At 36.1% G+C, this 18,661-nt stretch overlaps 1 protein-coding gene across 13 annotated transcripts in view; it reads right to left on the reverse strand.

Moving 5' to 3' along the window:
• The window catches only part of SYNE1 (spectrin repeat containing nuclear envelope protein 1), a 301,148-nt gene that overhangs the window by 57,339 nt on the left and 225,148 nt on the right, over nt 1-18,661 (reverse strand). For all 13 annotated transcript variants that reach the window (XM_035322952.1, XM_035322962.1, XM_035322953.1 and 10 more), the window contains 12 exons: nt 16,618-16,818; nt 15,765-15,938; nt 15,249-15,380; nt 13,017-13,213; nt 11,859-11,991; nt 11,318-11,500; nt 10,203-10,352; nt 8,925-9,101; nt 6,989-7,144; nt 3,603-3,758; nt 2,720-2,890; nt 1,704-1,837 (listed from right to left, as the gene is read on the reverse strand). In XM_035322952.1, the coding sequence (XP_035178843.1) occupies nt 1,704-1,837; nt 2,720-2,890; nt 3,603-3,758; nt 6,989-7,144; nt 8,925-9,101; nt 10,203-10,352; nt 11,318-11,500; nt 11,859-11,991; nt 13,017-13,213; nt 15,249-15,380; nt 15,765-15,938; nt 16,618-16,818 (1,964 nt within the window). The remainder of the gene's footprint in view (nt 1-1,703; nt 1,838-2,719; nt 2,891-3,602; nt 3,759-6,988; nt 7,145-8,924; nt 9,102-10,202; nt 10,353-11,317; nt 11,501-11,858; nt 11,992-13,016; nt 13,214-15,248; nt 15,381-15,764; nt 15,939-16,617; nt 16,819-18,661) is intronic.

Raw genomic sequence — 18,661 nt, forward strand, 5'->3', positions numbered from 1 at the left:
CTTCTCTGCTAGGCAGCTTTCTAACCACTCATCTCCCAGCCTGTAGCTCTGTTTGGGGTTGTTGTGCCCCAGGTGCAGGACTCGGCACTTGGCCTTGTTGAACTTCATACCGTTGGCCTCGGCCCATCGGTCCAGCCTATCCAGATCTTCCTGCAGAGCCTTCCTACCCTCGAGCAGATCGACACATGCACCTAACTTGGTGTCGTCTGCAAACTTGCTTGAGGGTGCACTCGATCCCCTTGTCCAGATCATCGATGAAGATGTTAAAGAGGACTGGTCCCAGTACCGAGCCCTGGGGGACTCCACTAGTGACCGGTCTCCAACTGGATTTGACTCCATTCACCACAACTCTCTGGGCCTGGCCATCCAGCCAGCTCTTAACCCAACGAAGTGTGTGCCAGTCCAAGCCAAGAGCAGCCAGTTTCTTGAGGAGAATGCTGTGGGGAACGGTGTCAAATGCCTTACATGCCTGTCATATGTCAAGGTAGACCACGTCCACAGCCTTTCCCTCATCCACTAAGCATGTCACCTTGTCATAGAAGGAGATCAGGTTGGTCAAGCAGGACCTGCCTTTCATAAACCCATGCTGACTAGGCCTGATCGCCTGCTTGCCCTGCAACTGCTGCATGATGACACCCAAGATAATCTGCTCCATGAGCTTCCCTGGCACTGATGTTAAACTAACAGGCCTATAGCTCCCTGGGTCTACCCTCCGGCCCTTCTTGTAGATGGGCATCATGTTTGCTATCTGCCAGTCAAGTGGGACCTCCCCCGATAGCCAGGACTGCCGATAAATGATGGAAAGCAGCTTGGCCAGCTCCTCCGCCAGTTCTCTCAGTACCCTCGGGTGGATCCCATCTGGCCCCATCGACTTGCGTACATCCAAATGCTGTAGCAGGTCACCAAGCATTTCCTCGTGGATTGTGGGGGCCACATTCTGCTCCCCATCCCCTTCCACCAGCTCAGGGTACTGGGAGTCCAGAGAAGAACTGTTTTTGCTGTTAAAGAGTGAGGCAAATAAGGCATTAAGCACCTCAGCTTTTTCCTCATCTCCCCATGTTTCCAGTTTCTAGTACAAGATGAACCAAAATAAGTTTGGCATGATTGTGTTTTCAAAAACAAACAAGCAAACATACAAACAAACAACCACCCCCAACCAAATACAACAGTATTTCCACCACAGAAGTTTTCAATCTTGGATCAATCAAATCTTTCTGTAACTTCTCTGAATAAAACTTCAGACTTGCTATGGCCTGGATTCAAAGTTCGGGAAGTTTGCCATGCTACTGGCAAAAGCTTAGATCTTAGATAGAAAAGTCTATCATGCTCTTCCCACAGCTAGAAATTGCAAGCTGAATACTGGAGAAATTGAGGCATGCACAGCAATGCAATTTTCAGGCAGAATTCTTACATTTTAAGTGCAGTATTATTTTCTAGGACAAGAATTATCATGGTTGCAAATTTGCCTGCAGCCATTCATGGAGCAAAGCTGCTGAAACTAATGATCCAAATCTATTGCCAGAGAAAACATTTATTATTACTAGTAAAATGACACACTTTTGCTCCAGCAAAAGGAATAAAATAAATAAATAAATTTAAAAATACATAAAATGTAATAAAAATAAAAATGATGGAAAACTGAGTCCACTGTTAAATGCAAATCTACCACTGAAAGTACAGTTCAACATAAACACGCTTTCTACCTCATATTCACTTCCTTCAAAGTGGTGGTAAGTGTTTCAGTCACTGGTGGGTGACATTGTTTTAACAATTGATTGGTCATCGAGCCAAATTTCTGTAAACAATTTTCTTGCTTTTCTAGTTCATCCTGTAGGCTCTGAAATAGAAGAAAAAATAATGATATACACACTGTTACAACTGTATGATGTAGAAACATTTCAAAATGGTATGTATCAATTGCAATATATGCGTTATGAAAGCAAAACTAGATTTCATGTGTATGAAATGCTCTAATTAGGAAGTTTTTTAATATAAAGACTATTGCTAGATACATTTGATTCAATATCCAGGTGTAGCAAAAAGTGTTTCTTTACCCAATATTTTCTAAAAATGTAAACATCTTGTAAAAGAAATTATCCTATGCAAATACTTTTGCACTGACAGAATAAGTGCATGGAACTCCCTCAGAAATAAAACATTAACTGGTGTAAGATTTTTTTATTATTATTTTTTATTTTTAAAGCTACTTATTGTTCTACTGACTCCTCCTGTCTGATACGTAGAAAATGAAAACATGGAAGAGTGGCTGTGAAGTGTATTAATAGATGTTCTTTAAATCTTGATTTGGAAAGTGAGGATTATGCTTAAGGCATTTGGCTGTATATGTCTGGACTTCCAATCACACAGAATATTTAATTTTAAGAAAAATGCTTTTCCGATGTAAACTAGATCCACAGGTAGGATTTTATAAAAGCTGTCTCAGTGTTTAGAACATTCAATGGTCAAAATGTAAGCAACAACATAAAAAATCTACAAAGGAAACAATTTTACCATTTATTTAGTTAGTTAGTTAAATGAAATATGTGATAGCTACTTGATAAAGTGCCCTCTCAATGTCATAAGATTTTAATGTGCCAATTTGTCTGTAATTTCATTCATTATCATCTAAAATGTACATTTATTGCATCCATGCAATAAGGACAACATTTATCCTTAAATCCATCCTTAGTGTGTCAAGAGGTGTGGTATTCCTTTTCACCTGAAGGTTATGAACTTGGACTTTCACAGCTTCCAAAGAACCAGTAAGGAGATAAAAACGGGACAAAGAATATCTGGCTTCCATCAGGTAACTATTCAGTTTTTCATAAGCCACTTTGTAAATGCTCCACTGATCAAGAACAGACTGCAACAATATCTTTAGTTGGCTAACCTAGGAGGAGGGAAGGAGAAAAAAAAAGTAAATGAAAAACATTCAACAAACATGCTTTTGTTTAAATTATTTCCTTCCTTTTGATCTCAGATTCTACTTGTTCTTCATGCAGAACTTTAAATTTGTTGGAGAAAGAAGAGAACATTTTGTCCTACCATCAGCTAGGCTTACACTGGGTACAGCAGAAAGTTCTGTTTGATTCTTCTTCCACAGAAGACTGGTATGGTAGGGACTGAAAAGATATTGAGTACATTCTACCTTGTTTCGAAGAAGGTTCAAAAAAAATTTCTTGACTCCTTAAGACAGGCAATCAGCCTCTCAAAGTCAAGAGAGGCTAGTTCTAACACACTGCATTCTTCCTGAGAACATGGACTAATGTTACCAAGGTTCAGATGATGACAGTTGAAACTGATCTCTTCCTCAGTCTGTGTGACCCATGTGGTTAAAAAGGTAGTTATGGATCATTTGGTACTTTTCTACTATGTGTCAGCATATAAAAAGCTTAAATTTTAAGAATGTAAAACTGATTCTGTGATTCTTGAAATCGTAAATATTATGTACACACAAGCTTGAAGATGGATGAAAACAGAGACACAATTCAGAATCTCTTCCCATACAACACAGAAGAAATCCACTAGCTGCAAACTGCTAATTCTTCTCCCACATGTTCTAATTCCTGGAACTATGGTTTGCCCTTTGATAATTGTTTTACCATGTGATCCAAGTTGGCCCAGGCATGGTTGATTTCTTTCAGTGTATTCATAACAGTAGAAGAGACTTCTTCCTTCTTGTTCTGTATCAAAGACAGGCCACTTTGTTCTATGAGTTCTACTTCTTTTTCTTTTGTTCTTATTGATTCTTCTAATTCCTTAAAATAAAAACAAGATACCTGAGTATTTTTGTTTGTTTACTTCAATGGATAATGACTTGAGACAGAAAAGATACCCATAAGCTCATCAGTTTGTACAATGTTACAAATAGGAAAGACAAACTTGTGCACTTTGTCTTTTTATTCTCAAGAGAATTATAACTCATCAATAATTTTCTTGAATATTTTATCTTCCATTTAAATCACAGTTGCATATCTTTAAATAGAAGTATGTAATCTACATTAAAATTCTGTTGTAACCAGCTGCTCTCATGGAAGAGTGCAAAATTAATTAAAAATAGGCTAGCAGTTTGAATACATGGGAAAATTATTATGTTGTCTTAGTTTGTCCCAGAACACAGAGGGCTTTTTAATTAGCCCAAAAATGGCTCAAGCCCCTGGAAATACTGAATTTTGCCACCCAAAGAAAAGGACAAAATGATTTCCTAGGGAAAGATGTCAATTTGCTCTGCCTCCCCACACAAAGTGGAATCTTTATTCTTTTGTCAGGTCCCAGTAAAGCCCCTTGCCTGAGGACATCAAGTCTTCCCCTTTTCTAGATGACAAGCTCACTGGACTCCAGCCAATCACAACAAGCTGTAGGAATTTTCCTTATTGCCTCCACAAGGTTATATGTTGTTAGGAAGTATTATTATGATCTAGTGGGTGGCATTCCTGCCCATGGCAGGGTGGTTGGAAGTAGATGATCTTTAACATCCCTTCCAACTTGAGCCATTCAATAATTCTATGATTAATGAGCTCTATAACATTTTGCTCTACTCAGCATTCCCCACACTAACCCAAGAAAATAGAAAGAAAATGAATGATTGGCTTGAAAAGAGGTGAAGAAAACGGGCTTGCGTATTTAGGCACAGAGGTTATAAGAGCTTGAGTAAGGCTTGTTTTGCTGCTTGAAGGAAGTGCTTACTGTATTGTCAAGAGAACCCTAGACTGGTCATGGAAATGAAGTTCTCCAATGCCAAAGTTCTTTCAATTTGTCCATATTCTGCAGGCTATTTCTTATTGAGGGAGATGTATCATCCGAGAAAGAAAACAAAACAACAAAACTCTGGGCAAACTAAAAACACCTATCTTTCAATAAAATACTCTTCCTAGGAATCAAAACAGTAACAACAACAACAATAACAAAAAGAGCTTAACCATTGCTATAAGAGACATGACATTATTGATAGCAGGAAGAGTATTTGGAACCAAATTCTGCCCAACACTTGCTATTAACAAAAGTAATCCCTTCTCACAAACAACAGTTTTGTCTATATACATTGTAAATCAATGTGAGAGCATTTTTGCTGCACTGTTTATTTTTTCCCTTCTGCATTATTTCAAAATTTTATTTATAACTTTTTTATTTTTATTTTTTAATATCTGACACTGAAGCAAACACTTCTAAGTTGCAAATATCAACTTTGACTTTCTGACAAGGGGATTTTAACACTAAGAATAATTTAAGTTTGAAGAAGGTTTCTCCAAAATTCAGAATGCAAAATGGGAAGAAGCTTCAAACACCAATAATAGCAAATATTTCTGTCTCTCTTTTTCTTTTTCATCATGTTAACCTCAGGACAAAATTAAAGATGCATTAATCTTTCTGATCTGTGATAAAAACAAAACAAAACAAAACAAAACAAAAACTCACAAAACAACAAAAAAAATGACACGTTGCCTTCAGTTATTAATATGACACTAGGTAGCAACTAACATTGGTTAATAAATAAGCTGCAGCTTTTGTACTAGTTGAAATGGATACTTGGGAGTGTCTGATATGGTTATTTCTTAAACAATTTGTTTATGTGCCGATCAAAGTCTTGCCATTTGTAACTGACTCCCCAAGCATATTTGCTAACTTCCCTAACCAAAAGAAACCAAAAAGGTGATAAATCAGATTCAGCTTTGAACTCTAGCCAAACACACCTTGCCAATTATGTCAGTGTACGCTAAATTACACTTGGTATGGGCTTATTGTTCTGAAATCATAAAGACACTTTAACTGAAACTAGGCATTGGATACAGTTTGAAAACCTGGATTAAGAAAAAGAAGAAAAAGAAGAAAAAAGGCTTCTAACATATCTGACCTAACCACTTATTTGCCATTACAGAATCAAATATGGGTTTAATGCACTGGTGAACTTACACTAAATTCTATTATGCACTTCATTTTGCATTCTAGATTTCCATTTGTGAAGACTTAAAAGCTGGATCATACTTATCCTGTTCATTAAATGCATGGGTGAAAGACAGCCACACGAAGATAAACATGCTTCCCTGCTCCTTTTCTAAGGGTAAAAGAATACTAAGATTGTGGACATGCAGTTGTCCTGACTGAGTTTAATTACACATTTGATCCGTTGTGAAATTATTTGGTCTTTCGTAGAACAAAATAATTTTGAGGAAAAATATTCTGATGCCTGATAGCATTCAGAAAATTAGAAATTCAGAAAAAAAAATCCTACAGAAGTATGAGCTTGAACGTTAGTCTGATGCTCAGTGTCAGCTGTAACTCCCTATTAATTGCAGTGTAGTCTTTGTATAAATTTTACATGAAGTTATGACCTGCTGTGCATTATGTATAACTGAGCTTTGCCTCATTCAGTCTTTGCCTATTCTAATCAAGATTATTCTTTGTTCTTTTGGAGGTGAAAAGAGCCCGGCACTGTTGGCTTTTCTGGAGAGTTGAATGTTTGAATAAATATGATTCCTAGCACTTTTTGAAAGGAGAAATAAACCCTTATAGCATTCTAGCATCTTTCTTTTAGTAGTCCTGAGGAAATGAGAATGTCAGGAGAAAAAGAATGGAAAGAAAGTGGGGGCAGAGAAAACGTAGTGATGAGTTTAAAATAAATAAATAAATAAAAATCTGAATAGTGAAGCATGGTGTTCATGACATTACATTCTAAATGACTAGCCCAACAGGAATGGGAACGTATTCTTTTGATGGCCTTTATAGTCCAGTAAGCCTGGCATAGCTGGAAATGTCCTTGCCTTTATACTGAATACAAAAAGAATAATGACTTGGCTTTTAAACCTCGTGGGGTATTACCATTCCTTCTTCCTTTCTTTAGTGCTTTCACATTAGGAATAAAATCTCTTTCTCACTGAAGTACAGAGAAGCTTGGTCACTGACTTCCCTGATATGCAGATATCACATGGCTTTATTTGGTTTTGTTTCAACTGCTGGAAAGAGAATATTGCTATTTAGAAAGAGACATTACCTGACAGTCTTTCAAAGCGTTCTGTACTGAAGCCTGGTCTCCAATTCTCTGTTGCTTTTTGAGCTTCTTCTCTTGGTTTTCAAACCAAGATTTTAGGCACTGCACATTATTTTCATATTCTGTCCAAGATTCCTGCAGACTTTCCAACAACTGGATCTGCAAAGAAATATGAGTGTATACTTCCTCATACAATTACCTCCAATGTTGTATCAATTAAATAAATCAGTGAAAAACAATGCTGACCAGTGCCTTTCTCAGAATTCACTAATGTTTTCTGAATTTAAAGACAGTATATGTATTCAAATTGAAATATGCCTGTTATTTGTAAAGGAGTACATAAAAAAAATCTGTTTAATTGAGGAATTATTCTGTATAGATAAATTGTTCAAACATTATGACACATTGAAAAGAGCTAACACTTTAGCAGGAATTTTTTATGAAATGGCATTATTTTCAGACATAAAAGACCTCAAGACTTCCCAAATAAAATTAAGCTTCTAAACATGCATTGTATATTTCTTGCTTATTATTCTGATAAAGCAGATGAATATTTGTATTAACTCCTTTGTCAACGGACAGTTTTGAAATCACTTACATTTTTCTGAAATAGGTGTTACTCAATGGAGAATGAGATAGTTTTTTCTTTGAAATGAAATATATATATGAGCTTAAAAAACAAAGCAGAATTTGAGAATGGCAGTGTTGACATAAAAGGCATTCACAGTACTTAAGACAAGCTTCACTCTAGGGAATGAGTCAACATAATTAGGTGTAATCTTAATTAGAACTGTTTAAGGATGTGATGGTCAATAGCAGCCTTGACCACAGTGACAAGACAGCTGTGAGCAAAGTGAGGAAAGCAAATAGCAGACTAAAGATCCTTAGGAGTTTGGGATAGCAGACTTTGGTTTGTTCAAGTAAGCATGATCCAATGGGAGGCTGTACTGGAGGCTGCAAAGGAGAAGCTGGATGTTCTTCAAGGATAACTTCCTCAAGTCACAAAAATGACCCAACCCAACGTACAAGGAAACATGGTGGTGTAGTTTAGAAGTTTGGGTTGAACTGAGAACTTCTTACTGAGCTAAAAAGGAAAAAGAAGTATGCATGGAAAGTGGGTTACAAAAAATGGGCATAGAAGCATTGCCTGGCTCTGTAGGACTGGTGTTAGGAAAGCAAAATTTTAGCTGGAGCTAACTAGTGAGGGACAAAACCCTTGCTAATCTTTGCAAGTACATCAATAACTAATGGGAAACCACAGAACAATCTGAAGCACACTGTGTCTTCTGTGCTCTGATCCTACTGCCAATGTCTCATGCCTCCTAGGTCTTTTGTCAGACTCAGTACTAGCCATGGTAGAGGAAAAAAGGAGCTACTTAAATAAGCTAAATATGTAAAAATCCACAGAACAAGACAGGCTGCATCCAAGGGTGCCAATGTCATTGCAAGGTAGCTATCACTTTTAAAGGGCAGTTGGAGGAGGTTTCTGGTGACTGGAAAAAGGCTATATTGCAAATCCTGTCAGAAATGTGGAAATGTCCACATGCATGAAGAATAAGGAGGAGCAATAAGTACAGCCTTACTAAGGGTAACTGTGCCTGAACTTACTGATTAACTGCAGTGAAGAGACAATAATCACAAGATACAACAATAGAAATTCTGATTGGGCATAAGGCAAAAAACTGTTCCTCACAGGGATAGGGGACAGTGGTTAAATACAAGATTTGGCTGCTCAGAGAGGCTGTAGAATCTCCGTCCTTGTAGATTTTCAAAACTCAGCTAAGCAAGTCCTTGTGCAATCTCATCTAATGGTAAATTGAACTCTGTTTGAGCAGGAGGTTGGACTAGATGACCAGCAGACACTTCTAGCCATTACTATCTGACATTTGCATGTCTTTTGACAGTTTACTTCAGAGCAGCTGTAGGTTTTCCTCTTTACCTTTTCTGTTACCAGGCCTTGCAGGATCTGCCATCGTCTATTCATTGCTCCAAGCTGTTCTGCAAAATCAGTTTTGTCGCTACGTTTACTTTCAACATCCTGGCTGCTAATCTGTAGCACAGATTGGTTCACAAAATCTACCGTCAATTGTTTGCAATTTAAATCTATCTTGAAACCCTAGTAAAAAAGAAGGGAATAATAAAAAAAAAAATGTATCATCATTTCTTAACTTCCTCCAGAACAGAGGAGGAAAATGTTCACAGATTACAACTCTACCACAGTTTTGCTAAAGTTTTTCTAGCATTTGTACAACAATTAAAAACATTGCTATTTGTTTCTAAATATTGAGAATGAAGACATCAATACATTGTCTTTGGAATAAAGAATCTGCTTTCTCTGAAGAAAAGTAAATGATTAAAATGCAACAGTAAAACAGTAAAACCCAACAGTAAAACCCAACAGTAAACATATTGGTGTCAAGGATATGATTTAAGAAAAACTGTTTAAAAATTTTATTCAGTTTATTTATTACAAAACTTTTTTACTATACCAAGAGGTAATACAGAAGATATTCTTACAAACAGAGAAGAAGAATAACCAAGAAGTGATTTTTTCAGGAGACTAGTGAAGACTAAAGGTGAAGTATCTGCCTTTCGTGTAACATGTACAAATATCTGGAAAGTATCATAATGAATATTCTTCAGAAGAATAAAACTAATCTGACACTGAAAATAGACTCTTCGGATGCATATCTACTACATGTGTACTACCGATCTGGTTAAAGAACTGAGACTGTACTTTATCTATTCTCCTTAATGGTTATCTCAAGATACAGCACCTTTCATTTTCACTTCAGATACTGATTAAAATTATCTTGATCTGTAAAGCACTGAAGACCTTTCATTCAAGAACAGGCTATGCTTTGAGGAGAGGGTGATACCATGCAAAAAAATCATGAAAGCACATACACAAAGTGCTTTGTGGTTTTGGATGAATGTCAGATCTAATAACATTTCATCATGTGAATATTGCTTTGGATTAACTGGAAATTAAGGTAAGTATATTAAAAATTACATTCCTGCCATAAATAAACAGCAAAGTATTTTTTGCTTCTTTTCCACTGTATCAAATATTACCCAGTTGTATCTAGTGTACAACTCTAACCCCTCCACAATGTAAAAACATTTTTATCTACTTAAGTCAATTATACTGTACATATGTATATATATTTAGTGGAGATAATCTGAAAAGAAAATCCATAACATGTCCATGATATACCTTGTACTTTTGGACATAATCCTGAATGGCCTTCTGTCCTACTACATTTTTTATATTCTCTTCATCTTGCTGAATAACATTTTCCATCAGGGAAATCCAGCTCATAACTTCAGTGATAGCATGGCGAGAAGGAATTCTGTCCATCTGTAGCTGTAGAGATAACAGACTTAAATGTTGTGAAGAAGATGGATAAGAATTTCTTGCTTTGCATTACCATAGTATACATTCCTTTGCCTGCTCTTATTATCATGCTATTCTACGTCCCAAAAATATTACTTAAGTTTGTAAGACAACGAAGTAAAAGAAATGATAGCTTTTAATATGAAATACATTGTATAATTTTATACATCTTAATAAGAAAACATTCTATTAAAGGTTTCTTATTTCCATTCTTCATTGTACAAAGAAACTGGACAAACCCAAAGATTCCATTTTGGCTTCCAAAAGGCTCTGCATTCTCATTCCACAATTCTGTACTGGGTTTATGTAGCTCAACTTTAAGCTACGCTTTTTCTGTCTTTGCAAATGGTTAGTGAGTAGGCCAATGGAAAATAATTTTCTACTTCTCTTCTTTTGGAGGTGATTTCTAAATGGACTTATTTTGAAAAGTACCTGATTTTTTCTTAAAATACTTTTTCTTAAAATACTTTTTCTTAAAAAACATTTGATACACTAGTGTTTGCTTAAATACAGTTACTTGGAAATGTACTCTAAGACTTTTGTTTAGGTATATGTATATATTTTGCATTACAAGATTGTTCAGAGAACTACTGAATGACATTATTTTGGCAAATGTAAGTTCGGTAATAATAACATACTCATCTATGGCAGCTATGCTTTTTTTTTTTTAAAAAAAAATAATCTTATCTACTTGTTTTTTTAAAATGTAACCAGTGTAACTCGGAAAGTCTGAACATAGCACCCATTGGTGCTAGACACTATGAGTAGACAAGATTTAGACAAGAGTGTAAGCTTTCCTACACTAAAGTGAAAGTAATGTTCCTATCTTGTCTCACATGGATAGACAGGAAGGGAGCAACCATGTCTCAGAGTAAGTGCCAACTGTATGGTTTGAATTTTTTGGAATATCAAAAGCCATCACTGTGCTTCCTTACCTGGTGCAATTTCTCTTGTACTGCTGGGATTTGTGTGAGCAGCTCTGTCCACTGACTGTCAATCTGGGACAATCCTGCACGCAATGCTGCCGTATCCACCTTCTTCAGTCTGAGGAGCTGGTTTCCAGTACTGAGGACAGAAGATTTCTGTGATGATTTAGCATCCACTTCTTTTGAAAACTCCTGTAAACAGAATCATTTTTGTGGAGATAAGCAACTTTTTAAGTACAGTTTGCTGTACTTAAATCTTTACCCCAGAAAGCTAAGAATACCCTCATCTTTCTTCAAAAAAATACACGTATTCTATTAGCGTTTACCAGCTATACTTCAAATCAAGTGAAAACGGAAACTGCTTTTAGTCATAAAAATAATACAGTTCTGAACATGCAAACACACCAGCTCATCTACAGAAGTAATTTATTTTTTTTTTTTGCATGCTCAACTTAATGATGAGATAAAGTATAACCATTTCATTGCTACATTGTTTATTTGTAATTTGAGAAGAAAAAAAAAAAATCTCCTAGACCCATGAATGACTTACTAGAAAGGAATTCAGGTGGTCTCTGACAGTTTCAAGTTCCTGAGGAACTGTCAGAGACTGTTGGCTCCAGAACTCAAGTCGCTCCTTTGCGGATTGTAACCAGTGTGTCAGTTCAATAGATTCACTCTGATACCTGTAAAAATATTTACAGAAAACTAAAACAGTCATTGCCACTTCTTGCATCCAGTGGAGTAGTCTCTCTTCCATGTGTTAGAGAAAGATATGATATGGCAGATTTTAAAGAAATATTTTTTCTTTCCTTTATCAACTTTCAGAAAAGCATGATTTAATTTTTAAGAAAGGTATGGTATCAGGCTGTTCTTATTTTATCTATCATATCCACAATTCCTAACAGTGACTTCTATTTGCCTTTTAGAAAAAACTATCTCCTAACAGATTGGTAACCATGTTATCAACTTTTTTGGGGAAGCTCTAATAGCACCATTCCACAAACACAAACATTCATATTTTTTTTTTTTGTTTTCCATTAGAAGTCTCAATCTTCCAAAAACTTTAGCATGAGTCATCTTATATCAGAAATGTAATGCTTTTGTCAGAAACTATCTTCATATCATTCCATATGTTAAGCAACTAATCAAATGTCAGAATGAGAGTGCTTCTATATAAATTTTATATAAAAATCCTTTTATGTGTCTCTCTTGAAAGGCTAGTGAGCCAACAAGCCAAGGACATTATGAATAATAGAGAAAGTTTCTATGTCACTTAGAGAATTCATTTCAAAAGAGGCATATGAACATTGCTTAAAGCTCCCTTCCCTATATGGAATAGCACAGAAACACAAGTACCCAGGAGCGGCAATATCTCTACCAGAACATCATGAGTATACTCATGCTGTCTAGCAAAGCACACACTCCTTTTCATCACTATATATGGAGAGGGGATTTATAATTTTGTTATCTTATCAAGATATCTTTCTGACTTCTTTTCACCAGCTGTTATTTGGTGCATGCTTTATTGTAAATGAGAGAATATGAAAGCACTTGCATGGAACAAAAGTAGGATATGGTAGACTAGCTTAACCATCGCATGCATTTTAAAGAACTTTAAGTATGGAATTTAATAGTTCTGGGTTCAGAATGCCTTTGACTTCAACAGTGCAATTGAAGAAGATTTTAATGTTCACTATATCAGCATCACCTTGTCCAGTGCTTCAGTATTGTCTCCAGCCTGTGAAGCTCCTTGTTAACCTTGCTGGTGTTACTTAGCCAGTGGTCTCCTAGTTGGTTCAGCTGGCTTTCGAGATCTGAGCAGCTAACAGAAAAAAGGAGCCTTTTCCCATCATCTAGCACCTGGTCTAATTTAGGTTGGTATTCAGTCAGATTAGATCTCAGATGCTGGAATGACAGAAGAGAGACAGTTAGATAGGTCTGCAGGTCTCTACTACCATGTTTTTTCAATATTCCATTTTTTTAAATTGCATTTTGTAGCATATCCGATGTCATTACTGCAAATCACATTTTTTTCCCCCTGTAACAGTTTTAGAATGCCCGAGATTCAACATGCAGGTAATCCGCTAAAAATCTGAATGTGTTGCAACAAGTCCCCTCACTTTAGTATGTCTATTAACATCTCCCTCTAATGAATTTTTCCTTGGTGTTGATATTTTACAATAGGAAAGAACAAATTCAAAGGAATCTTAGAGAGGCAACATCACTTCTAAGAGAAATTGACTAAAAAGTCATAACTTAATCTTCCATCTGCTCAAATTTCTACTATAATGAAATTTAAAGATGCCCACGTTATTAACAGGTACCATACTGCAGCCCTTCAATGTCTATCTTCAGCTATCAAGCCTCCTTTACTACAAAAGAGAAGTTCAACCAACCCATCCAAACACTAGAGCACAACGACTATTAATAAATACTCTGACCCTGAATCCAACTGGGAAGAGAGGCAGATTTTAGAGAAATGGTGACTTCTGGATGGGTAAGGAATTTGTATATGTGGGCAAATAAACCTGCCAAATTATGCTATCATTACATAAGTAGTACAAATTTTCAAAAGTATCTGAATATGACTACACAATATGTACATGTACTCTGACTTTTCAGTTATGCTAAAACAGTCTGAAGATAAAATGTACAAAGCTACCAATGTTATGGTGAGTACATAAACTTTCTATTGCTCTTTCTATTTTCTCTGTCATGTAAATAAAGCTTTGATAGATTAATATTTTTATATTTTTATATGTCTACAAGTGTATTTACATATAACATATATACAAACATAAATGTGTAAATTCTAGAGAGTAACATAAAATTTCCCAGACAGCCATAAATTACATATGATTACTTTTAAATCTAAAAACGGACACAGAAAGAGGAAAGAAAAAATGGTATTAGAAGTTACGCTGTATCAGAATCTGAAAATCTGGATTTGAATAACACAATTTATTAAAATGACAAGGGAGACAAAAGAGAAAAACACAAAAAATGCCTAGTATTAAATAAAACCAAAACACAATGGATAATAACCCCCTCCTACCATTACAAAAGCATAAAACTGTCTGGTAAAAGAACAATACATGTAGTAAATTCAGAATAGGAGAATGAAAAGTAAATTTGCAAGAAAAATGTAGCTGACATTTTTTCTGAAAACAAAACTCCACAAACACAACTAAAGAATCTTGTGTATTACAAGACAAAGACAAAACACTAGACCAGAATTTTCATTTTGAGAACAGACTGAAAAAACAGGATGTGGCAGAAAATCTATATTTAAACTACTAGTTCTTATTGCAGGTGAGAAAGAGGAAGACAACTTGGGGAACTGCAGGCTGTTCAGCCTCATCTTGCTCCCTGGAAAGATCATGGAGTACATCTTCTTGGAAACCATTTCCAAGCACAAAAAGGAGAAAAAGTAATAAAGAGTACTCAGCTTGGATTCACTAACTTAACTGCCTTCTATGATAAAATCTCTATGGATGAGACAGACTTCAGTATGGCCTTTGATAATGTCTCTTTACAACACCCTCTTCTGCAAGCTGAGAGAGAGGGGGTTGGAGAAATGGACAGTTACATGGGTTACACTGCTGGTCTTAAAGATTAATGATCAAAGGCTTGATGTCTGTCTGGCAGAGAGTAATGAACAAGTACTTGATATTGGATCCCAAATAACTTCAACGTGGCATGGTTAATGGCATGGAGCATTCCTCAGTAAAATTGTGGATGACACTAATATATGTGGAGCGGTTGACACACACACAAAAAGGCAGGCTCTTAGTCCAGAGACACTTTGATAAAAGTTGAGGTTGGAGGCAGCAGAAACCTCAGAAGGTTCAAATGAAGTAGAAATTCTACCTTGGGCAGAATAACCCTGAGGTACTCTTCTACCCAACTTTTCCATCAAGAATGACTAAAAAGCACCAACCTGAAAAAGTGCAATCCGATCTCTGAGTTTGTCTTCCGTCTCTTCCACCAAACCAACAGTAGGGATGTTACCTTCAACAGAATCCAGCTGTCTGGTAAGTTCCTGATAATCTTCATCCAGATGCATCCAGGTCTACAAACAGAAATTATTCATGCTTGCACCTGGGTGTCTAGACATTTTATTCTCAAGTAAAATGCTACAGCTGTACTGTTGTAAATGTACATAAATAGCTGTACAAATGTCCCATGAATCTACAATAAGACACCATCTCTACATCAAACCCAGCTTTTGTTCACAACACACTTGTCATGTCAAGCTAAGTAGCTCTTTCAAATTTAGAGGAACACAATTGGTGTCACCTGAAGTTCCCAAAACAAAGGTTACATGTTGTCCCTTGGTACCTTGTGTGTATGAAAAATGGGACTGACATCCAATTTTGTCCAGGAAATCAACATTGTAGGATATCCTGGTTGTTGATTACAATAGATATACAGAAAATAACACAGAGATCCTCACCTCTAGAATGTATTCCAGCTCCACACCTCTTTTATGGGCCAGCTTTAATACAGCTGAAGCTTGTGTCATTAGCTCTGAGTTAGACCGTGTTTCCTTCAAGAAGGCAAAGCTACTCATCTTTCTAAAGAGTGTTTCTGTAAGGATCATGTGAGACTCCAACCCCTGAAAATATTCCTGAGAAATTTGGACGGAGGAGAAGAATAGAAAAGGGAAAGTGCAATTGTTACATAATTCATTACTAATAAAACAGTATCTTAAGACAACAGCAGTACAATCAAGTATCTGCAGACATAGAAATAGGTAAACTTTTTCTTCCACCAACATTTCACAAAATCCATTACAAACTATAAAAAGGACAATAGCCTTTTTAAAAAAAGAAAGAGGCCATCCTTTACATGTAAATTCTACCTTCTCATTCTATAAACAAAAATAGCTTAAATCAGATATAAACTACCTAAAAGTTCTGCCAAATATAAAACTGTGGTCTTGTTGTACATGGTCTTTCTATATTTTATGGGTGTTATTAGCAAATTTAAATTTCCATTAGAAAAAAAATGGAGCAATGGAAGAAATTGCTAGGTAGCATAACAGCCCAATAACAGGAAATTGCTATTAAAATGGTGAAACAATTATGACCACCTGGGTTTACTTGCAATACAGTATTTGAAAGTCATTCAGTCAAAATAGTTTGTAGATTGAAATTTTAAAAAGAATTATTTTAATATATCTTGATTTAACACTGACTCACCATTCAGAAAAGGTCCTGAACATTCATTCATGAACGCAAGGTTAGCAATTTGTTGTATACAATCTTACAGTTGCTATTAGTCCTGAATATGTCACTGATTCTTACCTTATGTTTGTCAAGTAGCAACTGAACCTCTTCCTTAGAAGCAACAATCATTTTCTGGTCACCAACCATCTTTTCTTGGCCTGTTTCTACCAGGTCAGCCAGGTCCTGCAAAGCCCGTTCATACTGTCTCTTAAGAGCCAGGTTCTGGTTCAGGTCACTCCGTCTGGATCCAATGATTTTCGTCATTTCATCATACGTATCCTTGGGGGAACAAAGCAGCAGTGGTGATCCTTATTTCTCACCTTACATATCTACCTAACAGCTACTTTAACTGTCAGTGTATTCCACTCAGTGATAGCATAATAATATATATTCTCAGCTCAAAAAGACTATGCAGATATACTGACTTAACTGACAAATTAATAACTCAGCATTTAAAGAGAGGAAAATAAGCAGCACCTGTATTTCAAGCGTATGCATTTGGGAACAAAATTAGCAGAGTCCCTAAGACTGGCTTTAAGCAGCAAAGGAGTAGGGTAACTGCACTTAAGTCATCAAAAAACAGACTACTATGTGGCTGCTGGACACTGAAGATGCTGTTCATGTTTTGCTTCTTATATTGCAACAGGTTGAACTGATTCCATCATGGCTACAGGTTACAGGCATCTTGAAGTCAAGTTTAACTCCATTTGCTGCCTCAGAACAGTCAGAGTTTAGAGTTAAACACCAGATCTATGCCATAACAGCTTATTCTTAGCAACAAAAGTATGTACTTAAAAAAAAAAAAAAAGTATATATTTCAGCATGCCTACACTGTCAAATTCGAACTGCACCAGCTGAAAGAACCTCATAGCTCCCATAGCTATTCCTCAACCTGTATACATCAACCACAGAAGTGAGAGCAACCTACAGATGTTTTTCTTCATTTGAGCAGGACTGTCGACTTGTTTTGGTCTTAAGAATTATATTCTCAGAACATATATCTAATTGTGAGGATAAACCCAGACTTTTGATGGGTAAAGACTTGTCTCATCTTATTGAAGACAAGGCATTCAAAACAAAATACCTCTAAGACCAGCCAGTGCTACAGCAAAGTACCTACCCTGGACTGCAGTTGTCTCTCCCAGATCTAGAGACAATTGCCAGAAACATAAATGTACAAAAGCAAAGGGAAGATTTTTTTTTAAATTGAGGTAAAGGGGAGAGGAATATGTAGACATAATATGACAAGGTAAAAAAACAACAAAACAAAACAAAACAAACAAAAAAACACACCAAAAAACAGGAGGCTCTTGGAAGAAAAGGATAAGTGAGATAAAGATGCCTTTTACAAAAAATCTTTTTCATTTTTAATTGGGATTACTGTTTTGCTAGCTTAAGTTTATGTTCCATGTTCATCTGTTTACTTTGTTTCAAGATTATTATTACATCATTATAAAGAGTAAAATTCAGTAATAAACCTTCTTTTCATTTTTAACTACCCTACCTCAGCAACAAACTGCTCGCAAAGAAGATTCAACAGCCTTAGAAAAGTTCTGGATCAATTTACCCTACATAGATATTTCAGGGAGTCCTACCACTTAGGTGTGTTCAAAACCATGTGTACAGGAACATGATAAAGTTTTTAAGTTTAGCATTATTAAGTTTAGCATTATTTTCTTTTCTTTTTTATTGGAAGTCTTCAAAAGACGTTTAGATGTAGAGCTTAGGGATATGGTTTAGTGGGGACTGTTAGTGTTAGGTTAGAGGTTGGACTCGATGATCTTGAGGTCTCTTCCAACCTAGAAATTCTGTGATTCTGTGATTCAGTTTAGCATTTTAGTGAAAGTGAAACATTTCCAGTTTCAGGTCATACTTAGCCTTTCTATACCCTACCCACCCACAACTGCCTCTTCCCCCAGCTTTACTTTTAAAATTACTGATGTGAGGAAGTTAAACCCCAAATCACGAGACAGTGGTGAGAACAGGGGTCAGTTTTCAACAAGCATTTATGTCTATATTTTTAACTTCATCCATTTGAACAGGAACTTGAAATATGTTTTTGTGTGTTTCTATAATGCATGCTACTAGTAGAGAAGTCAGACAATTTGAATAAGCTAAAGTA

The sequence above is a fragment of the Oxyura jamaicensis genome, chromosome 3 (assembly GCF_011077185.1).
Source record: "Oxyura jamaicensis isolate SHBP4307 breed ruddy duck chromosome 3, BPBGC_Ojam_1.0, whole genome shotgun sequence".
In the NCBI taxonomy this organism is placed as follows: Eukaryota; Metazoa; Chordata; class Aves; order Anseriformes; family Anatidae; genus Oxyura; species Oxyura jamaicensis.